The following is a 26,203-nucleotide window of genomic DNA, read 5'->3' as shown; positions in this document are numbered from 1 at the left end:
AGGGGTCAGCACAGAAGAGAATTCAGGACTGGGCGAGACGGCTCACGTCTGTAATCCCAGCACTTCGGGAGGCTGAGGTGGGTGGATTGCTTGAGCTCATGAGTTCAAGACCAGCCTGGGCTACATGGTGAAATTCTGTCTCTACTAAAAATACAAAAATTAGCTGGGTGTGGAGGTGCACGCCTGTAGTTGCAGCTACTAGGCAGGCTGAGGCAGGAGAATTACTTGAGCCTGGGAGGTGGAGGTTGTAGGGAGGGGAAATCATGCCACTGCACTCCAGCCTGGGCAACAGAGCAAGACTCCATCTCAAAAAAAAAAAAAAAAGGAAGAGAATTCAGGAAGTATTTGTTAAATTAATGGATGGATACATGGATTAATGATAGTTCCCTCAGCTGGTTGGTTCTGTTAAATCTTCTGGGTCTGGGTCTATACACTGTCAAAGCCCACCAGCTTGTCTTGCTCATAGGGATTTTTTTTTAAGTAACTTTTATATATGGAACCTTTACTATGTTCTCGAAGTTTCAGCTCAGATGTCCACTCCTCCAGGAGGCCCTCCCTGCCCCTTCTCCCAAGACCACGTCAGGCTCCTCCTGGAGGTCCCCCAGTCCTGCTCAGTCTGAGAATCCTGCTGGTCTGACTCCAGAGCTTTTGTTTATGACCAGGATCTATATTACAAGCATGATTCCAGCTCATTTAATATTTATTGGCTGCTTATAATGAACTTGGCACTGGGCCTGGTTATTAAGCTCTCGGGGACAAGGAGCTGGTCATTGTTGTTTTTTATTATCATTGCTATTGACTATCGTAATCGCAGTTCCCGGTCTCCAGGGTTCCTGGACTTCCCGCTCTCTGTGCTGGGCAGGGAAGGAAAGTGAGCCCTGGGGGTGGAGGGCAGAGGTGGGGTCAAAGTTACTTTCCTGCCACCACCCCTGTCTGTCCTGGAAGCTGCAGTTACTGCAGTGCGTGTGAGTTTGTAGCAGGGTGGGAGAGGAGAGAAGGGAGGTGGAGGGGCTACAGCTGGAGTGAGGACTGTATCTGTGTGTGCAAGCCGGGGCGACAGACGGCCTGGCACACTGAAGTCAGGTGCCGGGACCCATGGGGCCTGCTGACTCATGGGGACACCACTGGATGGGAATCCTGCTCTCAGGTGAGTGCCCTGCTTCCTTCAGATGGGGGAGGAGGGAGGTTGTATGCATCTATTTGTCAGCGGTGTGTGTGTGTGTGTGTGCACTCGAGGAGAAAGAGATGGAGGCAGAGAAAAGAGACACAGAGACAGAGACAGAAATAAAGACAGATACAGATATAAAGCTAGGGCCGGGCGTGGTGGCTCACATCTGTAATCCCAGCACTTTGGGAGGCCGAGGTGGGCGGATCACTTGAGGCCAGGAGTTCGAGACCAGCCTGGCCAACATGGCAAACCCCCGTCTCTACTAAAAATACAAAAATTAGCTGGGTGTGGTGGTACACTCCTATAGTCCCAGCTTTTTGGGAGGCTGAGGTAGGAGAATCACCTGAACCTTGAACTCGGAGACGGAAGCTGCAGTGAGCTGAGATCACACCATAGCACTCTAGTTTGACACAGCAAGACCCTGTCTCAAAAAAAAAAAAAAAGAAAGAAAGAAAAAGAAATAAAGAGAAATACAGAAATAAAGATAGATACGAAAGAGATAGACAGAAGGAGACATAAACAGAGACCAGAGACAAAGAGAGAGACAAAGATATATGTATATTTGTCAGTGGTGTGTGTAAGTATGTGTGTGTGTGTGTGTGTGTATACACTTGAGGAAAGAGAGACAGAGGCAGAGAGAGAAACAGACACAGAGAGACAGAGACAGAAAAAAATACAGATGCAAGAGACTGACAGAAGGAGACATAAACAGAGACCAGAGACAAGAGAGAAAGACAAAGATGTGTGTTTGTGTGTCTGTGTACACAGAGAAAGAGAGAGAGACAGAGAAAGATGGAGTCACAGCCACAGAACCAGACACCCAGGGAGAAAGAGAGAGAGAGAGAAATACAGGGAGAAAAGATACGCAGAGAGACAGAGACAAAGGGTGAAAAAATAACCTTAGAAATGATACCAGTGGGGCCCAGGCACAGTGGCTCACGCCTGTAATCCCAGCACTTTGGGGGGCCAAGGCGGGTGGATCACGCAGTCAGGAGTTCAAGACCAGCCTAGCCAAGATGGTGAAACCGTCTCTACTAAAAATACGAAAATTAGCTGAGTGTGGTGGCGGCCACCTGTAATCCCAGCTACTCGGGAGGCTGAGGCAGATAATTGCTTGAACCTGGGAGGCAGAAGTTGCAGTGAACCGAGATTGTGCCATTACACTCCAGCCTGTGTGACAGAGTAAGACTCTGTCAAGAAAAAGAAAAAAGAAAGAAAGAGAGAGAAAGAAAGGAAAGAAAGAATGAAAAGAAATAAAGAAAGAAAAGATACCAGTGGGAAAAACAGGAAGGGGCAGAAAGAGAGGGAGACAGAGGACAAAGAGACAGGGAAAGAACTGGGTAAAGACATAGCCAGAAATAGATTCAGAAACGCGGGGAGAGAGTTGGAGTATCACAGAGATTCAGACAAGCAGATGAGAGCCAGGTGGAGGGAGGCTGTGCCAGCCCTGAGTGGCCAGGTCCACGGATCAGGATGGGGATGGATGTGAAATTTCTGCCTAGAAGGCATCTGAGACAAAAGGCAGAAACTAGAATATTTTGATGAAAAAAGTATTTTGGAAGTGAAGACATGATTTTGCAACAGGTCATGTGCAGAGGTGAGGGCTCAGCCCAGCCTTGCTGTGTGTCCCTGAGACCAGCTTCTCCTTCTCTGGGCCGGCGCTTCCTGGCTAACCCTGGAAGGGTGCAGGGGCTCTGTAGTCCTGGGAGGCTGAGAGTTATCAGCCGCATCCACAGTGAGTCTGTAAATGTTGCCTCTTCCTGGGGGGGACAACGGCAGGACCCTGTGAGAAGAAAGCCAGAGGGAAGGGGCTGCGGCAGGCTTTCCACAGAGAGGCTTCCTGTCTCGGGTGGGTATGATGAGGCCCCATCAATGCTTTTGCTCACATCATTTCACTTATCCTTATGACAGTTAAGTGAGGCTGGAACTGTTACTACCGCCATTTTTCAAATGGGGAAACTGAGGCTCAGATAGGTAACATCACTTGCCCAAATAAATGGCAAAGATGAGATTCAAACCCAGGTGGTCAGGCTCTGAGGCTGTGAGCCTAACCTCTAATAGCATTTGAGGCAGAGAAACCACAGACACAAGAACTCATCATCAAGACCACCATCATCATCATCGTTGCCATCATGGTGGCTGAATATTTGCTATGAACTGTGTTAAGCATGCCACATTTGATATCTCACTCAGCCTTCACAACCACCAGATGAGCTGAGTTCTACTATTATCTCCATTTTTCAGTGGAAGAAACTGAGGCTCACAAAGAGAAAGTCTTACCCATGATAGTAGGGCTAGTAAGTGACAGAGTTCATATTTGTTCCTAAGAGCTCGTGCCCTTATTCACTCACTGGGCAGGGAATGGGGCAGTGTTTGGGCCACATTGGGGCCCTTTTGAGAAGTGCAGAGGTCTGTGTTAATTGAGCTCATGGGAGAGATGAGGTCAGTTGCGTGTGAGCACAGCTGCTGGGGTCGGGCCCCAGCAAAGTCTCGTGTTTTTGTTTGTTTTGAGACAAGGTCTAGCTCTGTCACCCATGCTGGGGTGCAGTGGCACAATCTCGGCTCACGACAACCTCTTCCTCCTGGGTTCAAGAGATTCTTGTGCCTCAGCCTCCCAAGTAGCTGAGGTTACAGGTGAACATCACCATACCCGGCTAATTTTTGTATTTTTTTGTAGAGACGGGGTTTCACCATGTTGACCAGGTCTCGAACTCTTGGCCTCAAGTGATCCACCCACCTCCGCCTTCCAAAGTGCTGGGATTACAAGCATGAGCCACCGCGCCAGGTCCCATAGTCTCTTGAAGCCCCCGTAGTGGTGTGCAGAATGATCAAACGGAAAACTGGGAACTCATTTTTTTGTGTGTTTCTATTTTTTTTTTTTAAGACAGGATTTTGCTGTCACCCAGGCTGGAGTGCAATGGTGCAATCATAGCTCACTGCAGCCTCAAACTCCCAGGCTCAAGTGATCCTCCCATTTCAGACTGTAGCTGGGACTACAGATGTGGGCCAACACCCCCAGCTAATTTTAAAAATTTTTAGTAGAGACAGAGCTTCACTATGTTGCCCAGGCTGGTCTCAAATTCCTTAGCTCAAGTGATCCTCCCACTTCAGCCTCCCAAAGTCCTGAGATTACAGGCATGAGCCACCACACCCCGCTGAAAACTGGAAACTTCTGCTATCTTGTTCTCCTTTCCTCCCCATGCAAGTGAAATCTTGCCTGGGGCACATCAGAGGAAGTAACAAAAGTCAATATTTTTCACCAAGATCACAGTAGAAGTACCTGTTAATCAAGGGTTGGCTGTGTGGCCATCTCTGGGCTGACAGGAGGAATTACAGTGTTGAGAGCACAGTCTTCAGGGCCTGGCAGGCCAGGTTCAAGTTTAGCTTCTGCCATTGACAATACCATCTTGGTGAGTGACATCACCTCTCCGAGCATCGGTTTTTCCTCTATGTGGAATACAGGGACCATCATGTGTCTCCAGTAGAGGGCACATCATTGGAGAGAACACAGTGACTATCAGGGGGCCCAGTCAAAGTTTGCCAATATTCATTACCACCCCCACAACAACCCTAGGAAGCAGGTGATAGTATGCCCATTTTACAGTTGAGGAGATTGAGGCTCAGAGAGGACAAAAACATGCTGCAGCTGGCACAGTGGCTCATGCCTGTAATTCCAGCACTTTGGGAGGCCGAGGCAGGCAGATCATTTGAGGTCAGGAGTTCGAGACCAGCCTGGCCAACATGGCAAAGCCCCATCTCTACTAAAAATACAAAAATTAGCCGGGCATGGTGGCCTGTGCCTGTAATCCCGGCTACTTGGGAGGCTGAGGCTGGATAATCCCTTGAACCTGGGAGGCAGTGATTGCAATGAGCTGAGATTGCGCCACTGCATGCCAGCCTGGGTGACAGAGCCAGACTCTGCCTCAAAAAACAAAAACAAAAACACATACACAAACAAAAACCAAACAAACAAGAAAACATGCTGCAGGTCACATAGCTGTAAGTAACGAGTAGGACTCAGGTCTCTGTGGGTGGAATGCCAGTCCTATGGCCTCAGAGCTCCCTGTGCTTCTGAAGACCTTAGCCGGGCAACCCCCAACACACCTCTCCCTCCCTGAATGCCTCCTCTCTCCCCTTGTAGCCTCACTTTGTACCGTATGGAGTCCTCCAGCTGCAGCCCAGCTCACCCTCAATGCCAACCCACTTGATGCCACCCAAAGTGAGGATGTTGTTCTGCCTGTGTTTGGGACCCCCAGGACACCCCAGATTCATGGCAGATCCAGAGGTAGGGGCCAGAAAACAAGACGGTCATTCTGATCTCTGCCTCCATGGAGATCCCTCTTCCGAACCTCACGCCCAAAGTCCCCAGAGGACGAATCTGATTGGCTCAGCCAGGGTCCAGCAACAACTGGTTCAGTCAGCTGTGCCAGGGGTCAGGGGTAAAGAGGGAGGGCTGTGGCTGTCATGGCTGGGGTGGGCAAAGTTGGCTAAAAAGTGGGTAGGGGGGCTGGGTGCAGTTCCTTACACCTGTCATTCCAGCACTTTGGGAGGTTGAGGTGGGTGGATTACTTGAGCCCAGGAGTTTGAGACCCACCTGGGCAACATAGGGGGACCCCATGTGTACAAAAAAAAAAATCCTCCAGGTTTGGTGGTGCACACCTGTAGTCCCAGCTATTTGGGAAGCTGAGGTGGGAGGATCGCTTGAGCCCATGAGGTCAAGGTTGCAGTGAGCCGTGATTGAACCACTGCACTCCAGCCTGGGTGACAGAATGAAACCCTGTTTCAATAAAGAAAAAGAGTGGATAGGGGGCCCTTGCTGGCACCCATGTTGTAAGCTTGATTGTCATTGCAGCTGACATTGATTGACTCCTTGTCAGGTCCCAGACCCTCTGCTTCACTTGCACAATCACTTTCAATGGGGCTTGGAGAGGGGAAGTAACTTGCCGAAGATGACACCAAGAATGAGCAGTAGATCCAGCATTCAAGCCCAGGCATCCAACTCCAGAGAGTCTTCTGGCAATTCCAATCTAGTCCTGTTTCTCTGGGTCCCTCTGTGACTATGTCTTGTTTGTTCTTCCTCTACCTGTGTCTCTGCCTCTGTCTCCCTCGCTTGCTTTCAGAGCTGGCCAAGCCTTCCATTGCAGTCAGCCCAGGCACTGCCATAGAGCAGAAGGACATGGCGACCTTCTACTGCATCACCAAGGACGTCAACATTACCATCCACTGGGTTTCCAACAACCTCTCCGTTGTGTTCCATGAGCGCATGCAGCTGTCCAAGGATGGCAAGATCCTCACCATCCTCATTGTCCAGCGGGAGGACTCAGGGACTTACCAATGTGAAGCTCGAGATGCCCTTCTGAGCCAGAGCAGCGACCCCATCTTCCTGGATGTGAAGTGTGAGTCCTTTTCCATTCTCTCCAACCCCTCACTGACACTCACTTGCTTAGTGCCTCGTTCAGTCTCACAGCTTGAAATACCATCCAGATGCGGACTTGTCTACCTTTGAACTTCAAACATATAACTGTTTGACATCTCTACTTGGATTCTACTGGAAACCTCCAACTTAATGTGAAGCAAACGAGGTACAGCAGTCAGATGGAGATGAAATGTCAGCCTCATCCCTGGGTAAAGCAAGATTGAAAGACATGCCTAAAGTATGCCAGCTGAATGGTTATTGTAGCTCACACCTGTAATCCCAGCATTTTGGGAGGCTGAGGCAAGAGGATTGCTTGGAGCAAGGAGTTTAAAACCAGTCAGGGCAACATACCAAGATCCCATCTCTACAAAAAATTTAAAAATTAGCCCGGTGCAATGGCTCATGCCTGTATGCCTTAATGTGAAGCTCAACTAAAATTGAGCTCCCAAACCTCAGGCGTTTGATCCAAAACCTTGCCTGGATAGGGGTGAGCAAAGAACATTAGCTGGCTCACTTCATTCATTCATTCATTCATTCATTCATTCATTCATTCGAGACAAGATTTCACTCTGCTGTCCAGACTGAGTGCAGTGGTGCAATCATAGCTCAATGCAGCCTCGACCTCCTGGGCTCAAGCGATCCTCCTGCCTCAGCCTCCCGAGTAGCTGGGACTACAGGCATGAGCCATTGCACCGGGCTAATTTTTAAATTTTTTGTAGAGATGGGATCTTGGTATGTTGCCCTGACTGGTTTTAAACTCCTTGCTCCAAGCAATCCTCTTGCCTTAGCCTCCCAAGATGCTGGGATTACAGGTGTGAGCTACAATAACCATTCAGCTGGCATACTTTAGACGTGTCTTTCAATCTTGCTTTACCCAGGGATGAGGCTGACATTTCATCTCCATCTGACTGCTGTACCTCGTTTGCAATTGATCTAGCCTTTGAGTGGGGAGGAGGGAAATAAAGTATTTATTGATCCATTAAAGACCTCTGTAAGAGACCTGTTGCTGATGCTGTTGTTACTGCTGTAATTGTTCCTGTCCTCTCAGATGGTCCTGATCCTGTTGAAATCAAATTGGAGTCTGGTGTTGCCAGTGGGGAGGTGGTTGAGGTGATGGAGGGCTCCAGCGTGACCTTCTTGGCGGAAACAAAGTCTCACCCACCCTGTGCCTATACTTGGTTTCTCCTTGACTCCATTCTGTCTCACACCACGAGAACATTCACCATCCATGCTGTGTCCAGAGAACATGAGGGCCTGTACAGGTGCTTGGTGTCCAACAGTGCCACCCACCTGTCCAGCCTGGGTACTCTGAAGGTCCGAGTACTTGGTGAGTCTCCTTTCCCGGTTCCTCTCCTTCATTCTTCTGAGCGTCAGATGCTGGCCATGTCAGAAGGAACCAGGAGTTCTTAATCCAGGGCCTTTGGATACTGTGTGAGGGAGAAATCCCTGCATGACATTGAGTTGCATGCAAAATGTTTGCGCTGTATTCTAGAGGAAGGATCTAGGATTGTCATCAGATTTTTGAAGGGATCTTGAACTCTGAAAAAAAACCTTAAGAGGCCGGGCGCAGTGGCTCACGCCTGTAATCCCAGCACTTTGGGAGGCCGAGGTGGGCAGATCAGGAGGTTAGGAGATTGAGACCACTCTGGCTACCACGGTGAAACCCTGTCTCTACTAAAAATACAAAAAATTAGCCAGGTGTGGTGGTGGGCGCCTGTAGTCCCAGCTACTCAGGAGGCTGAGGCAGGAGAATGGCGTGAACCTGGGAGGCGGAGCTTGCAGGAGCTGAGATCACGCCACTGCACTCCAGCCTGGGCGACAGAGCAAGACTCTGTCTAAAAAAAAAAAAAAATCTTAAGAGCCAGTGAGCTACACCAATACCCCAGAGTTTGAGGAGGACCCAGGGGGATTTCCAATGCAGCAGGGCTCCGACTACAGGGAAGGCTGGGCACACTGGCTCCTTTGCCTGGCTTGGTACATCCTGCACGAGACCCTGGTGGCTCTCTAGGGGTTGCCCACAATTTGACTGTCTGGAGATGGGGGGTTTAATTGTCTACATTTAAAAACACTAACACAACATTCACACACTCCGTACACACACAGATAATATCCCCACATGAACAGCACACTCACGTGCATGTACAATACACACAACACAACTCATATATAATACGTACACAACTGTGCAATACCACAGACATACAACACACACTCACACAAAACATACACACATATAGCATGCACACAACAGAGGTGTACAACTCACTCATCACAAAGTACATAACACATCAGACATACAACACATACACACAAACCCACAACACATACAAACCCATAGCACATACACACAAACCCACAGCACATACACATATACACACAGCATATACATACAAACCCACAACACATATACACAAACTCACAACACAGACACAAAATGCTCACACATACAACACATATACAACACACATGACATACAAAACGCAGACATACATATCTCACATCACAACAAACAAGATCACATATACATGACACACTCACATAAAATATATATACACCTAATATGCACTAATGGACACACACAACACATATCATTGACATTCAGCACCTACTAAACATTACAACCATTCAACATCACAGACACTCAAGATGGACAACATGGAAAACACACCATATACCATACAGTCAACACCCTCAACACATATATACAACAGACACACAATGCACACACAAAATGCATACACATACCACATGCAGCACATAGAGCATATGCACACATCACACAACACAAACACATAACACAATACCACAGACACAGCACACACATTCATATACAACAAATATATACACATAGCATATACTCACATACAAAGTGCATATGTATACCACACACATACTTCATATTCAACGCATACACCCAACACACACAAGAGACTCAAAACACTTACACACCACACACACTCCATACACACAAAACTCATTGCATATTCACATAATAATCACACGACACACATTCATCCACAAAAGACATACACGTACCCTGCACACCAGCATTATGCAAATCATATACACCACCTATAACACACACACACACACACACACACACACTCCTGGAAAAACTTGTGGGCCCCACAAGGGCAGGAGATGAGGGAAATCTCCCTTAACCTGACTGTGTATCTCCACGTGTTTCCAGAAACACTGACCATGCCTCAAGTTGTGCCTTCAAGCCTGAACCTTGTGGAGAATGCTAGGTCTGTGGACCTGACCTGCCAAACCGTCAATCAGAGTGTGAATGTCCAGTGGTTCCTAAGTGGCCAGCCCCTCCTGCCCAGTGAGCACCTGCAGCTGTCAGCTGACAACAGGACCCTAATCATCCATGGCCTCCAGCGGAATGACACAGGGCCCTATGCCTGTGAGGTCTGGAACTGGGGCAGCCGGGCCCGGAGTGAGCCCCTTGAGCTGACCATCAACTGTGAGTCACCCAGGGCCTGGACCTTCCCCATCTCCCTGCTTCCCTCCTTCTCTTTAAGTTCTTCCTTCTAGTCATTCATGCTATGATTATTGAGCTCCTGCTCTGTGTCAGGCATGAATCTGGGCACTGGACAGGGCCAAGTGCCTGCCCTCAGGGGGCTTATGTTCTAGTGGAGAAGCCAGACCATAAACAGAGAAGCAGGTGATAAGGCTTAGGGACACCACCAGATTTAGGCTTTCACAGGGTCTCACTGGCCTTTGTCTACAGGGAGGCAAACATAGAAGTGGGGGAGAGGGGGAGTGAGAGAAGGAGTTGTATTTGTCCAGATCCTTGGAGAAGCAGACCCCACGGTGGGATTAACGGGATTATTCTTGCAAGGGTTTTATTAGGGGAAATGCTCCTGTGAGGATAACTAGGGAGGCAGCTGCAGGGAGGCTGGGAGAGCCATCAGACTGAGAGACTGAGATGCAAGTGTGACCCCGAGTGACAGGGTGAGGGACAGAGACTTGAATGGAAGCACCTGGATAACCATGCACTTGAAGGAACACCCATCATGGCTGTTGGGACCTTCCATATCTCCCAGGAAGGGGCCTGCCTTAGTTTCCTGGATGCACTCAGGTACTGGCAGGGTGCAGCCTGTGGAAGGGCTGGGAGTAGATTTGGGGGCACAGCAATTGGGCCCTTGGTCAATTACATTTCTGCCGTTGGAGGTCTTTGAAGAGCTTCTCCTGGTGGCCAGAGTTGCGCAGCAAGAGATGATAGGGCTGGACCAGAATGGCAACTGTCGGGTGTTGAGAAATGGTTGCACTGTGGATGTATTTTGAATATGCTACTGACTGATATTAGGTGAAAGAGAAAGAAAGGAGTCAAGAATGACTCTAAGGTTTATTGCCTGAGCCACCGAAAGGACGTAGGAGTCACGAACCAAGATGGAGAAGATTGGGGGAGAAGAGGTTTCTGCAGGGAGAGAAAGGAGGGGTGCACTTTCATACATGGGAAGCAGTAGGGAACACAGAGGTAGGGGTTAAGTACATGTCTTTGCTCCTCTTTACACTTCTCTGTTGCTCACTCCTCTTTCCTTTTCAATTCAGTCATTAAACCAAAAATATATGTTTTGTGCTCTCTCTGTGCTAAGCAACATGTTGGGCATTTGACACTTGACATGATTTTCAGCTTTCACAGCCTGCTGGGGATGGGGAGGTCACTAAGCAGGCAGATAAAACACAGCATGATAAATGGGACCTCGGGGGAGAAAGGGAGGGTATGGGGAGCCCAAAGGAAGCCTCCATCTGGGGGATGTTGCAAAGGGTCATCATGAATGGGGATGTCCACCATAAGAGCTGAAGGATGAGTAGGAGTAGGCTGCTTAGAGCAGAGTCAGGGAAGAGCATTCTAGACAGAGGGAAGAGAGTGTGCGATGGCCTTGAGGCAAGAGAGAGTGTAACAAGGATGGAATCTCCGAGTGGGATTTAATTCCTGAATGAGAGCAAGAGGTGTGGAAAGGTGGGGCTGGAGGGAGTCTGTAAGAATCAAATTGTAAATGGCCTCATCAGACATAGGCTTTGTCCTAAGGGCACTGGGGAGCCACAGAGGGTTCTGAACACAGGAGGGACAGTGATACTTTAGTACTTAGGAAGACTTCTCTGGCTGCTGTGTGGAGGATGAGACTGGGATGGGGAGACCAGGAGGAGCTGGGATGCAGGTGAGGGATCCAAGTGGCAATGGGGTCAGGATGGGGAGAAATGAACAGGTTCAAATGATGTTTAGGAGGGAGCAGAGTCAGGGTATTCCTCCCCTCCTAGAATGTCTCGATTAGCAACCTTTTGCATCCTTTCCAGTATTTTACATTAATTTAAGTAAAGTATGACTCTTAAACTCTTTTAGGTTTTTTTTTTTTAAATAGAGACAGGGTCTTACTATGTTGCCTAGGCTGGTCTTGAATCCCTGAACTCAAGTGATCTCCCTGCCTCAGCCTCCCAAAGTGCTGGGATTACAGGCATGAGCCTCGGCCCCAGGCCTAAACTCTTTTAATTTATATGAGAAATCCAACAACTACTTTCATTTGTTTCCTTCTTATATGTGGTGGAAGAGAAAAGTGACAATGATCCCCTCTGACATTACAAAGAAAATTTGTACGTGTTTATACCATTGAGAATACACAGTACTAGAAGTTAGGGATTATATACACAGGACGCAGCCACAATTTCCCTCCTTTCCTTCCTTCCTTCCTTCCTTTCTCTCTCTCTCTCTCTCTCTCCTTCCTTCCTTCTTGCCTGCCTGCCTGCCTGCCTGCCTGCCTGCCTTCCTGCCTTCCTTCCTTCCTTCCTTCCTTCCTTCCTTCCTTCCTTCCTTTCTTTCTTCTTTCCTTTTGAGTCTCACTCTATCACCTAGGACGGAGTGCAGTGGCGCAATCTTGCCTCACTGCAACTTCGGCCTCCCAGGTTCAAGTGATTCTTAGCCACTCGAGTAGCTGCAATTACAGGCATGTGCTACCACATCCAGCTAGTTTTTATTTTTATTTTTCAGTAGAGACGTGATTCGCCACACTGGTCAGGCTGGTTTTGAACTCCTGGTCTCAGGAGTTCCACTCACATCCACCTACCTCGGCTTCCCAGAGTGCTAAGATTACAGGTGTGAGCCACTGCACTTGGCCTAGCAACAATTTCTGATGCCTGGGTGACCTAAAACACTTCTTTGAATTAACTTTTACAAAGGCAGTTTTTTTTTCTTTCTTTTTTTTTTTTTTTTTTGAGATGGAATCTTGCTCTGTCGCCCAGGTTGGAGTGCAGTGGCATGAGCTTGGCTCACTGCAACCTCCACCACCCAGGTTCAAGCAATTCTGTAGCCTCGGCCTCCCGAGTAGCTGGGACTACAGGTGCGTGCCACTACGCCCGGCTAATTTTTTCTGTTTTTAGTAGATATGGGGTTTCACCATGTTAGCCAGAATGGTCTCGATCTCCTGACCTCGTGATCTGCCTGCCTCGGCCTTCCAAAGTGCTGGGATTAATTACAGGCATGAGCCACCGTGCCTGGCCCTTGTTTTTGTTTTGATCTGCCCCACCCCCAGTGTTGTGGACCACACTCTGCTTGTCAGAGAGCTAAGGAGGAAAAGGGAGCATGTTCTGTTTATTTTACTGAAATTCCAAGGTGAAAGTGAATGGGGCAGAATGGGATGACTCGCTGATGGGGGCCAGGGTGCATCACGTTTGGCTTTACACACAGATGGTCCTGACCAAGTGCACATCACCAGGGAGTCAGCATCTGAGATGATCAGCACCATAGAGGCAGAGCTCAACTCCAGCCTGACCCTGCAGTGTTGGGCCGAGTCCAAGCCAGGCGCCGAGTATCGCTGGACTCTTGAACACTCCACCGGGGAGCACCTGGGTGAGCAGCTGATCATCAGGGCTCTGACCTGGGAACACGACGGGATCTACAACTGCACAGCCTCCAACTCTCTCACTGGCCTGGCCCGCTCCGCTTCAGTCCTGGTCAAGGTGGTAGGTGAGTCTCTCAGGGTCGCCTTCTCCTAGGACCCGAGGGGCCTTTCCTGATGCTGGTCCCAGCTACCTAGTCTACCCCTACCGAGGGCTGGAGTGTGGCAGTCTCCACACTGCCTGAGCAGGTTCTCAGTCCACAGCTGTTGAATCCCAACCCCTAATGCTCAGGGAAATGTAGAACCTGTACTTCCTGCTGTGTTCCCTGGAAAACTCTCCAAGCTGTTCTGAGCCTCAGTTTGTTTGCCTGTAAATTGGGTTTGTGATGTGTATTAGTCCATTTTCATGCTGCTGATAAAGACATGCTGAAGACTGAGTAATTTATAAAGAAAAAGATGTTTAATGGACTCACAGTTCCACGTGGCCAGGGAGGTGTCACAATCATGGTGGAAGGCAAAAGGCATGTCTTACATGGTGGCAGACAAGAGAGAATGAGAACCAAGCAAAAGGGGAAACCCTTTATAAAACCATCAGATCTTGTGAGACTTATTCACTACCATGAGAACTGTATGGGGGAAACCACCCCCATGATTCAATTATCTCCCACCAGGTCCCTCCCACAACACTTGGGAATTATGGGAGCTACAATTCAAGATGAGATTTGGGTGGGGACACAGCCAAATCATATCGTGATGCCTATCTTTCAGAGTTGCTTAGAAGGACAATGAGTCAGAGATATACCCAGTGAGGGAAGGAGTGAGCTATATGGGGAATCGGAAATGATGTTAATAACAACTGGACATGACTGGCAGGAAGTCCCTGTATCTCTGTCTTTAGTTCTTTGAGAAGGCAACAGTGTCACTCTTCACCGGGATTCACATCCTTCTCCAATGCTTGTTAGCTGTGTGACCTTGGACAAGTTACTTACCCTCTCTGGGCCTCTGATTTATTATCTGTAAAACATAATAATTCTGCCTATTTCTTAGGGTTGTTGAAGGTTGTTAACATTTGTAAAGTTCTTAGGGCAGTGCTTGGCATATTGTGTTTGTTAAACAAATAAAATTATTCCTTTTTTTGTGTGTGTGGCATGATCATGGGTCACTGAAGCCTCAACCTCCCACACTCAAGCTATCCTCCTACCTCAGCGTCCTGAGAAGCTGGGACTACAGGTGTGCACCACCACAGCTAGCTAATTTTTTATTTATATTTTTTTGTAGAGACGGGGCCTCCCTATGTTGCATAGGCTGGTCTCAAACTCCTGGGCTCAAGTGATTGTCCCGCTTCAGCCTCCCAAAGTGCTGAGATTACAGACTTGAGCCACCAAGCTCAGCCTAAAATTATTATTTATTGAGCCTGTGCCACATGTCTGAATCCAACTTTCCCATATATAATATCAGCAAACACTTCTTGGGTACTCTCTGTCAGCCAGTTTTGAGGTGAGCCTGTTGGTTTCTTCATTGTACAGGAAGGGAAACTGAGACCTATAGACTCAAATCCTGTCATTGGGGTTTGAAACCAGGCTGGCCTCCTCAAGTTGTTCACTAAGCCTAGGACACCATTTATATCAACTTCCAAATTACCTCATTTAATCTTCAGAACAATCTTGTGGTCTTATTAAGACCATTTGATGGATGGAGCAACAGGCTCAGGGAAGGCAGCAGTGAGTTCAGTTGATGCTCACGGGGATATTGTAGGATTTGAATGAGATCATGTATGAAGGTCTCTTGGTGCTTAGAGCTTGCTAGATAGCAGCTTCTATCATCATTATCATCATCATCATCACCATCATCACCATTTGTCAAGCATCTGGTATGTATCAGGCACTGTGCTGGTAGTTTTATACAAGATCTCATTAATCCCTTCAAAAGTCTATAGAGGCCGGGCACTGTGGCTCAAGTCTGTAATCCCAGCACTTTGGGAGGTTGAGGCAGGTGGATCACATATGGTCAGGAGTTGAAGACCAGCCGGGGCAACATGGTGAAACCCAATCTCTACTAAAAATACAAAAATTAGCCGGGCGTGGTGGTGGGTACCTGTAATCACACTACTCAGGAGGCTGAGACAGGAGAATCACTTAGGAGGCAGCGAGGTTGCAGTGGTTGCAGAGGAGGGAGAGGTTGCAGTGAGCCAAGATCGTGCCACTGCACTCCAGCCTGGCCTTAAATTTTAAAATTTAAAAATTTAAAAAAATTTTTAAAAAGTCTATAGAGTTTGGAATTCTTATCCTTGCTTGGCATATAAAGAAATGGAGATGCGGCCAGGCATGGTGGCTCATGCCTGTAATCTGAGCAGTTTGGGAGGTCGAGGCAGGTGGATCACCTGAGGTCAGGAGTTTGAGACCAGCCTGGCCAACATGGCGAAACCCCATCTCTACTAAAAATAGACACACACACACAAATTAGCCAGGCATGGCAGTGTACACCTGTAATTCCAGCTACTTGGGAGGGTGAAGCAGAAGAATTGCTTGAACCAGGGAGGTGGAGGTTGCAGTGAGCTGAGATCACACCATTGCACTCCAGCCTGGACAACAGAGTGAGACTCCATCTCAAAAAAAAAAAAAAAAAAAATGGAGATGCAGAGAATGAAACTAAGAATCCCTGAAGCACCCCGGGAAGTTCCCTCCTGCCCCTCCAAAGCAGAGCTCCTTCCTCAGCCTCCTGAGCCTTGTAGCTGTGTTCTTAACTCAGTGGCTCGATTCCACCCTTTTGAGAGAGGTTCAGGCAGAAGTGAGATGGGCAATCGGCAGGTCAATATTAATGAAAACAATTGCCATTTATTAATCACCTAGTATGTGCCAGATGTTAACATTCATGATTTCATCTCATCTTTGCAAACATCCTGTGCTATTTACAGATGAAGAAGTGAGACTCAGAAATGAATTCACTTGTCCAGGGTCACACGGCCCCAGTGAGTCAAGGGGCTCTAAGTGAAAGCCGGGTTTCTGGTTGCCAAAGCTCTTTTCTCTGGTCTGTGCCTCTTTTCTGGGAGGAATGAAAGGCAAAGCCATATTTGATCCATTATCCTAACTGACATTGTCATCATGGCCAACATTTACTGATCACTTTCCATGGCTCCAAACAAACACTATATTTATAGAAAATGAATACATGTATGTTTAATCTTTCCAGAAGCCCTATAAACCCTATTGTTCCCATTTTACAAAAGAGACAACTGAAGCCTAGAGAGGTTAAGTAGCATGTCCAAAGTCACACTGCTGAAATTTGGACGCAGAAACTGGATGTTTTAGTTTAGAAATGATGCTGTTAATACCACAGACTGAGGTCAGGTGCAGTGGCTTACACCTATAATCCCAGCACTTTGGGAGGCTGAGGTGGGCGGATCACTTGAGGTCAGGAGGTCCAGACCAGCCTGGCCAACATGGTGAAACACCCCCTCTCTACCAAAGAATACAAAAAATCAGCCTGCATGGTGGCAGGTACTTGTAGTCCCAGCTACTAGGGGAGGCTGAGGTGGGAGGATCATTTGAACCTGGAAGTTGCAGTGAGCTGAGGTCACGCCACTCCACTCCAGTCTGGGTGACAGAGCAAGACCCTGTCTGGAAAAAAAAAAAAAAAAAAGCAAAACCAAAAACCAAAAACCACAATCTGATACCTCCCAACGACTGGAAAACAAGTGCTCACAAAATGTCAGTAGAGAAAAAGCTGCAAGCTTGGGAACGGGCTGGGAGCAGGGATGAGGGTGTGTCAAGCCTGGGTCTTGATTCTGTCTCCTTGCCCAGGTCCCCAGTCCTCCTCCCTGTCCTCAGGGGCCATCGCTGGTATTGTCATCGGGATCCTGGCTGTCATTGCTGTGGCCTCAGAACTGGGCTATTTTCTCTACATCAGAAATGCCAGACGGTAACACAGGGATACAGGGAGGGGGATGGGGATGGGGATGTGGCCAGCAGGGGGCGCTTGCCGGGCGTGTTGCTGACCATGGTGCTGAGTCTTGTCTGGCACCTGGGGAATTCAGAGAGTTGTGGGCATTGTTCAAGAATGGACATGGGATATGGGCAGAACCTGTGGAGATGGGCAAGGACTAGAGGCACAGAATAATGAGGGCTTTGGGGTTTCAGGCCCTCAAGGAAAACAACAGAGGACCCCAGTCATGAGACCTCACAACCCATCCCGAAGGAGGAGCACCCCACAGAGCCCAGTTCCGGTAAGTGACTCTATGGTGGCTGGTGCCTGGGGCAGGGGTGAGGGCTGGGGAAGAGGCTGGTGCTGGGGGCTCCCAGCTTTGCCACCAGGTCACTGTATGATCAGGGCAAGCCCTGTCCACTCTGAGCCTCTGTGTTCCCATCTGGAATTTGGATGAGATTGGAGTCAAGCCCTCTGATGGGTTCTGCCTGTTCCAACAGTCCCGGCAAAAGCAGGACAACAGGCTGGAATTCTCTCCTTTCTCAATCTCAGAAGACTTTTTTAACTGATTGTTGTAGACAGAATGAATCAACCACAACACTCCTTCCTGCTGAATCCAAATCCAGCCTCATAACGTATCTCAGTAGAGTGCCTCGAGTGCCCTCTACTGATGGGTTAGAGTTAACCAAAGACAAAATGAAACGTATTTGCCATCTCTGGGTCTGGGATTCTGGAAGGATAGGCCTTTTGATATGGAAGGCTTTCTAGAAACTGTCCAATCCAGCCCCATTTTACAGAGACAAAAACCAAGGCCATTAGGGATAAAGGGCTAAATCCAGGCTACAGAGGACCCAGTGTCAAAACTGGGCTAGAATTTAGATTTCTCCCCTCATCTGTGTCACCAAACAGCCTTACCTAACCCAGAACTTGATTTCCAGGACATTCCTGGTCAAGCTCACTGGAAATATGACAGGGAGTCCTGGGAAGGATTTCTGCACTTCCTTCCTGGGGTCAGGGGTCCTGGAAAAACAGCCCCTTGCCCCATATCTCTTTCGAACTCCAGCTCCTGACTGAGATTCACTTTTTCTAGAAAGCCTGAGTCCTGAGTATTGCAATATATCCCAGCTTCAGGGACGGATCAGAGTCGAACTGGTGAGTGATGCTGCAGAGGGAACCCTCCTTGATCCCCTGACCAGGCCGCTATAGTCTTACTTGTTAGGGTGGGGGCTGGCATGATCTTTTGAGAAAACCCAGTGCCAGGTTAAGTCTCTCTGCATCTCCTCCTCTGACTTCTCTGAGGATCTCAAGACCCTCCCGGGTTTTTTCATCTCTTCTCCTCGTCTTCTTATTCTTTGACATGACAATTCCTAGCTTTGAGCCCTCTGGGAATCAGAAGTGCTATAACTGCCCTTGAGGCCAAAGCTATTTCTGAGCATCTCTTGGGGTAGCCCCTATTCCAAGCCCTATGACCTCTCTGCAACTTTGTTTTTCCCCAGATGCGACCATCAGACCTTCCAGAGGAGACCTATGAGGTACATTGGCCCTGCTGGGTTTGGTTAAAGAATCTATGAAGGAAAGACAATCTGAAAATTTTATATGTGATAAGCCTGAGAGATCATCTTGTCTAAACCTTTCATGGCACATCACAGGGCCAGGGATGGGAAGAGAGTAGCCTAAGGCCTCACAGAGTGCTGGGTCAGATGCCATGACCCTGGATCCTCTTTCGTTCCTTCCACCTCCAGGGCTTGGAATTGGATTGCCAATGAGGTGGTACTGGACCAGCACATGCTGGGGTGAAAAGGAGGCTGGGAGTAGAGGTTGCAGATCCAGCAGGAAAAAGGAGAGTTCTGGGCCAGGGCAAGGGCCTGGGTTCTAACCCTGCTTCCACCTCTGATTCTCTGCAAGAACCTGAACAGATTCCTTCCACTCTCTCGGTCCCTGAAGAGTGTAAGTTGGTACATTCCTGGCAATCTGTGTCTGTGGGCCCTGCCTAATTTCTCTGCTTACTTGCAGACGAAGCTGCCTTCAGCAAGCCGTGGAGGCAATTCTTTCAGCCCCTGGAAGCCACCACCCAAACCTCTGATGCCCCCATTCAGATTGGTCTCCACTGTGCCAAAAAACATGGAGTCAATCTATGAGGTATGTTTATGCCACACTGAGTCTTTGGACAGGTGGAAATCTGTCACCAATCTGCTTTTTCTTCCCTACTAAAGAGTCTGTAGGATGAACTATGAAGAAAAATTTCCCTTTAAAAATCTTCTCAATTCCATCCTATCCATTTCCATCATGTCATTTTCTAGTTAGTTTTACTTCATTCCTTTCCAACGCACTCCGTTTTATTGCATTCCATGTTTCACTCCACCCATTTCCTTTCTATCCATTTAGCTTTATTCATTTTCTGTATTTCTATGTCACTTCACTCTGCCACTTTCTTTCCATCCCATTGGGTTTTATTTCCTTCCACTCTATTTCCCCCCATCCCAGCTCTTCCCATTCACTCTACTCTATTCCATGCCTTTTATTTTCTTTCTTCTCTTTCTTCTTTCTTCCTTTCTTTCTTTCTTTCCTTCCTTCCTTCTTTCTTTCTTTCCTTCCTTCCTTCCTTCCTTTCATCTTTCTTTTTTTTTTGAGACAGGGTCTTGCTCCATCACCCAGACTGGAGTGCAGTGACTCAATCTCTGATGACTGCAACCTCTGCCTCCCAGGTTCAAGGGATTCTCCCACTTCAGCTTCCCAAGTAGCTAGGACTGCAGGCACGAGCCATCACACCCAGCTAATTTTTGTATTTTTTGGTAGAGATGGGATTTCACCATGTTGGCCAGGCTGCTCTTGAATTCCTGACCTCAATTGATCTGCCCGCCTTGGCCTCCCAAAGTGCTGAGATTACAGGAATGAGCCACCCTGCCTGGCTCATTCCATGCCTTTTCATTCCATTTCACTCAGCTTTGTTTGATCCCTTTACACTCCTTTCCATCTCTTTCTTATTTCATTCCTTTTCATTCTTTTCCTTTCTTTCTATTGCATTTTATCCATTTTTATTTTTTCTTTTAATTCCTTTCAATTCATTTATTTTACCTTCCATTACACTCTGTTTTATTCCAGCCCACTCAATTCCCACCCCACGACTTTATTTCATTTCCATTCTTATTCTTCCCATCCCAATTCAGTCTTCTTATTTCCATCCATATATTTAATCCATTTCATCCATTCTATTTCCTACCTCTCCATTCCTTCCTAGGCAATGTCCCTATTTACATTCATTTCCATTTGATTGGTTTTCATTTCATTCCACTGCATTCCAGTTCTTATTCTTTATATTTCTTTTCCATTCACTTTTTCTTTTTTCCCATTCCCTTCTTTCTTTTCCATTCACTTTCTCTTCTCCATACCCTTCCCTTTCATTCAATTCTATTTCACTGTTTTCCATTCCTCTCCCTCTGTTCCCTTCAATTCCTTTCCCTTTTCATTTCTTTCCAATCCACCCCACTCTATTCTATTCCATTCCATTCTACTCCATGTTTTCTCACTTCATCCTCTCCCTTCATGCCCTTTATGGCACTTCATCCCCTTGTCTTTATTACTTTCCTTTTCAAGCTTTCCATTTAATTTCTTCTTTTCAAGTCATTCCATTCCACTCCTTTTCATTTCATTTAAGTTCTTTCCATTTCTTTCCAGTCCTTTGCATTTCCTACTCTTTATACCATTGATTTCAGTTTCATTTCATTTCATTATTTTATATTCCATGGCATTCCATTTCCCCCCTTTTCTGTTTTTTTTTAATTTTGTTGCTTTATTTTTATTCTTTAATGTTATACTTTCCTTCTACTATATTACTTTTCTCTAATTTCCTCTCCATTTCTCTCCCCTCATCACCTTATTTTATTACTCTCTTTTCTGCTCCATTTTATTTTACTTTATTTCTTTCTTTCTGTTACAATTTTCCTTTTCATTTAATTTCTTTCATTTGCACTTCTTTGGACATCATGTCATTTTATTTCACTCCATTCTCTGCCTTTAATTTTTATTGTATTCCTGTCTGTCCTATTCAATTTCCCTCCATTTCATTTATGCCTTTGCCATCTCTTTCAGTTACATTCCTAAATAGTCTATTCCTTTTCATTCATTTCCTTTCCTTTCCAATCTTTCATTTCATTCATGATATTTACTTCCCCACATTTTTCTCATGGGAGATTTGAAGCAGTTTTTCCCATGGAAGATTTGAAGCAGTTTATATACAACACTACAAAATGGTGTTAAATTAGAAATAGAAATTACAATCAGAAAAAATATTTTTAACAATAGCAAGAAGTCAATATATGGGTAAAAAGTAAAAATATATACTGGGCCTACGTGATATCTGCCACTATATCTCTTATGTGTCTCTAAGCTTCCTGGTAACAATAAAACAGAGAGGTATGATTAGTTACATCATTCAAAAAGAAGAAAACTGGGCCAGGCGCGGTGGCTCACGCCTGTAATCCCAGCACTTTGGGAGGTGGAGGTGAGCAGATCACTTGAGGTCAGGAGTTCGAGACCAGCCTGGCCAACATGGTCAAACCGTCTCTATTGAAAATACAAAAATTAGCTGGGCATGGTGGCAGGCACCTGTAATCCCAGCTACTTGGGAGGCTGAGGCAGGAGAATCACTTGAGCCTGGGAGGCGGAGGTTGCAGTGAGCTGAGGTCGAGCTATTGTACTCCAGCCTGGGCAACGGAACAAGACCTTGTCTCAGAAAGAAAAAGATAAAAAAGAAGAAAACTATTAGTTCATCCAGGCTTAAGCAAAATTCCAATAACAAGTTTAGAGCAGTCAAGTGATGGCTCCATAGTTCTAAGGACTAGTAGAATTATTTTAGAGAATGCAAGTGATCTCAACCCTGTCATCAGGACAGCCAGATTACTCCAATTCCAAGAATGGACTTCAGATTCTATATTCTGAACAAGCCAGTGACCAGTCAGTTTATCCAGAGGAGGAATAAGAGAGAGGCCAGAACAGGGGCTCAAATCCATGTCCCACTGACAAGGTTTTACTGGGTTTGGAAAAGAGAAAGTTTAGGGACAGAGAACTCCAATATTTTAGCGTCTGACAGGCTTCAAGTAGAGGGATAAATGTGTTTCTTGTTGTTCCATAGGGCATATAAATTACCATAGAGGATAGGTAAACGAGGGGTAGATTTTAGCCTAACAGACAGATGAACTATTCTTGAAAAATGTGAATATCCTATATACCTTTTTATTTTTTTGAGGCAAGGTATTGCTCTTTCGCCCAGGTTGTGTGCAGTAGTGCCATCATGGCCAACTGCAGCCTCAGATTCCTGGGCTCAAGTGATCATCCTACCTTGGCCTCCCAGAGTGTTGGGATTACAGATGCGAGCCACTGCACCTGGCTGAATGTTTCATATATTAATATCTTAGTCAAGAATTTTTAATGTTAAGAAAGTTAAACCCTTTGAATGTAGTTCAAATGGGGATTAATTGAGAGAACACTGAGAAATATCAGATAACTCAATTTCAGAAATTACTCCTGGGCCTCTTGGCAACTCGAATGCTATCAAGAAGCTGTTTCTCTCTTATTATACAGTTTCTTATTTTCACTAATCTATGAATTCATCTCATTCTTCTCAATCCAGATTGAATTTCTATGTAAGTCTCCTTGTCATTGCTTCTCTATAACTTCAGAGTATATATAACAACATCTTCTGCTGCCCTTTAAGCATTTCTAGGTTCAAATTCTCCATAGAAGAATCAGATTGGTTCAGGCCATGGTATGGATCATGTTTAGGTTTGTCAGCTCTCTAATCAGCTTTGAACTGGTAAAAACTTAGCCACCTAAGTCCCTCTCTTCACCAGTGTCTGCGTAGGGGAGCCATGTTTGTTTCTTATTATTAGTTGGGCAAAAGGTCTTCCCAGAAATCCCACCTAGTAAGCTTCCTCTTATTTCTCATTAGCCAGAATGTCATATGGTGCTCCTTGTAGCAACAGAGGCTGAGAAAGTGGTACACTAACATTCCCAGTCTCTTCAATAGAAGCAAGCAAGGGAGGTGGTGTGGGGAAGAAGGTTAGGTCAGTCAACTCAGTGTCTGCTACATTCTGGAGGGATTAGAAGGAGCAAACCATGTAAACAGTATGGAAGGAAACATTCCAACCTGAGAGGCATCAGTGAAAAAGGCCCTGAAGTGGGTGTAGAGTTATCAGTTGCTGTATAATGAATTACCACAGACTTTGCAGCTTAAAACAACGTGAATTCATTATCTCACAGTTTCTGTGGGTCAGGAGTTCAGGCATTGCTTAGTTAGCTCTTCTGCAAGGCTGTATAATCAAGGTGCCAGTCAAAGCCCAGGTCTCACCTGAGGCTCAGCTGGGGATGGATCCACTTCCAAGCTCATGTGGTCATTAGCAGCATTCTGTTCCTTGCAGGCTGTCATAATGAGGGCCTCAGTTTCTTACTGTCAGCGGGAGGTCAGCCTCAGTTCTTTGCCATGTGGCCCTCTCCATAGGCAGCTCACAACATTGCATCTTGCTTCTTCAAGCCAAGACAGAAGTCATAATCTTATGTAACAGAATCACATACATGCAATCATGTATATCCTGCCACCTTTGCCATATTCTATTGGTTAGATGCAAGTCACAGGTCTTGCCCTCAAGGGGAGGAGATTACATAAAGGAATGAATACCAGGAGGCAGGGATTATGGGGACCACTTTAGAGTCTGTTTACCACAGTGGGGAAGTACATGGGCCATTCCAGGAACAGAGATGTGCCAGTGTTACTAAAGTGTGATGAGAATGGAGGAAGATTTTTGGAATTTTCAAAGAAAGGAAAGCTCCAGGCTGTTTGGGCCCCAGACTACAGTGAGTAGACTGGGAGGGTCCACCTAGCAAATGGAGCTCACATTTTCTCTTTGTTTAACAGGAGCTTGTGAATCCAGAGCCCAACACTTACATCCAAATCAACCCCTCGGTCTAACGGAAGCAGAGATCTTTTCTCCAGGAGTCCTAGAGAAACCATGCTTGATCATATATTTAATGACATTTATTAAGTGCATATTATAAGCCAGTCATTCTCTGTCATCTCTGTAGACCTTGTGATGTTCTACTGCAATGGGTTGGTCAGGCCCTGGCTCCCATAGAATCTTAGATTTTGACTCATATTTTTTTTCAAAGCAATAGTAAGGGTGAAAATGGCAGCCCGTGGATCTAGAGTTAGAGGACCAAGGTTTGAGACTGAACAGCTTAGGATATCATAGTTGCAGGCTGAGGATGAGCAAACACTGTTGGTGGACTCCAGAGAGAAGAGTGAGTCTGAGTCAGCCAGAGAGGAGTAGGGGACAAAGACAGGTGTCAGAGAAGAAGTGGCTTTTCAAATCATGATAGAAGATAAGGAACAAGGAGCTCTTAAGAAATTAAGAGCTCTTAATAAAAGGAGAAAACACGTAGTGAAGTGATGGATTGAGGCTCCTGAGGAGAGGTAGGCATGAAATGCTTAGAATCCTGAGAATTGCAGGGGCGGAGAGAGTCAGAATGAGATTTGCTGAAGGTAAAGAGAGTTAGGAGACAAGGATATCTCCATGGTTTCTTGCCAGGGCAACTGGATGATTGGCAGGTCACTTTCTGAGAAACTTTGGGATAAGGAGAGAAATAAAGAATTTGCTTCATGTCAAGAATTTAGACATGTCAAGAATCAGTTGCAGAATCAAGTAGGCAATTGTTCATAAAAATCTAGACAGATCATGGCTGGAGATACACATTTGAGATTTGTCAGTGGGACTTAAAGTTATGGGGCTGGATGAGCTCCTCTGTCAGGGGGGTCCCCAAGACCACCTCATGCTCAAAGATTTTCTAGAGGAATTCATAGGACCCAATTGTTATACTCATGGTTATAGTTTATTACAGCAAAAGGATGGAGAATAAAATTAGCAAAGGGAAAAGGTGCATGGGGTGAAGTCTGGAGGATACCCTGCACCAGCTTCCAAGTGTTCTCTTTCAGTGGAGTCACATGGTGTATTAGTCTGCTTTCTTTGGCTTATAACAGAATATCTAAATCTGGGTAATTTGTTTTAAAAAGGAAATTTATTTCTTACAGTTATGGAGGCTTAGAAGTCTAAGGTCTAGGGGTTGCATCTGGTGAGAGCCCTTCTTGCTGGTGGGGACTCTCTGTAGAGTCCTGAAGTGGTGCAGGGAATCACATGCCAAGGGGACTGAGTGTGGTAACATATTAGCTCATGTTTCTCTTTCTTTTCTTATGAAGCTACCAGTTCCACTCCCATGATAACCCATTAATCCGTTAGTCCATGAGTGGATTAATCCATTCATGAAGGCAAAACCCTCATGAGCCAATCACCTCTTAAAAACCCCCACCTCTCAATATTGCCACACTGGGGATTAAGTTTCAACATGAGTTTTGGAGGAGACAAATATCCAAACCACAGCACATGGGAAATCCCCCAGCAATGATGTGTGACAACGTGTGTGAAGCATTGCCATCGAGGGAAGCTCACCTAAACCTCGGTGTCCATGGTTTTTATAAAGGGTCAGTCACTGAAGCTCCAGACTCCTAGAAGGAAAGCAGATGTTCCTCCATAAACTACATTGTTAGTATAAACCATCTGGACAAAGTGGTACAGCATGGCTCAAGGCCTCAGGCAAACAAAAGCACTCTTACCAGATAGAACATTATGAGAGCTCAGTTCCCAGAGCTGCCCAAAGGCTAGTCAGGAAAACAGGACCTTCTGGGGAACTTACAGAGTTTGAGCAATAGGCCTGTTATGTCAACCCCGAGCAGAGTGGATGAAGACAAGGCAAGGGACAGGCTGACAGCTGATTCCTGGGTTCCTCTGATGTTTACAGGAGAGATCAAGC

The 26,203-nt window shown here is 46.5% G+C and overlaps 1 protein-coding gene across 2 annotated transcripts; it reads left to right on the top strand.

Moving 5' to 3' along the window:
* Positions 1 to 1,020: 1,020 nt before the first annotated feature.
* CEACAM20 (CEA cell adhesion molecule 20) lies at positions 1,021 to 26,203 on the top strand. 2 transcript variants are annotated; one of them, XM_016936145.3, is made up of 12 exons: positions 1,021 to 1,147; positions 5,310 to 5,453; positions 6,289 to 6,564; positions 7,633 to 7,911; positions 9,775 to 10,053; positions 13,276 to 13,554; positions 17,227 to 17,344; positions 17,563 to 17,648; positions 18,438 to 18,499; positions 18,844 to 18,879; positions 19,361 to 19,486; positions 24,258 to 26,203. In XM_016936145.3, the coding sequence occupies exons 1-12, from the start codon at positions 1,096 to 1,098 to the stop codon at positions 24,309 to 24,311; spliced, it is 1,791 nt and encodes a 596-aa protein (XP_016791634.2). In that variant the 5' UTR covers positions 1,021 to 1,095; the 3' UTR covers positions 24,312 to 26,203. The 2 variants fall into 2 exon arrangements, with proteins under 2 accessions (XP_016791634.2, XP_054530111.1); XM_054674136.2 differs by lacking the exon at positions 1,021 to 1,147 and having other exon boundaries at positions 5,128 to 5,453.

Source organism: Pan troglodytes, chromosome 20 (genome assembly GCF_028858775.2).
Source record: "Pan troglodytes isolate AG18354 chromosome 20, NHGRI_mPanTro3-v2.0_pri, whole genome shotgun sequence".
Classification (NCBI taxonomy): Eukaryota; Metazoa; Chordata; class Mammalia; order Primates; family Hominidae; genus Pan; species Pan troglodytes.
Note: the sequence above shows the minus strand (reverse complement) of the source record. Positions and strands in the feature narration are given on the sequence as shown.

Excerpts from the sequence above, each read along its gene's own strand:
- CEACAM20 (XM_054674136.2), top strand. The coding sequence starts at position 5,216 with ATGGCCTCAGAGCTCCCTGTGCTTCTGAAGACCTTAGCCGGGCAACCC. Across the intron at positions 17,649-18,437 it reads CCCCACAGAGCCCAGTTCCG|AAAGCCTGAGTCCTGAGTAT; the intron begins GTAAGTGACTCT and ends CACTTTTTCTAG. Across the intron at positions 19,487-24,257 it reads ACATGGAGTCAATCTATGAG|GAGCTTGTGAATCCAGAGCC; the intron begins GTATGTTTATGC and ends TTTGTTTAACAG.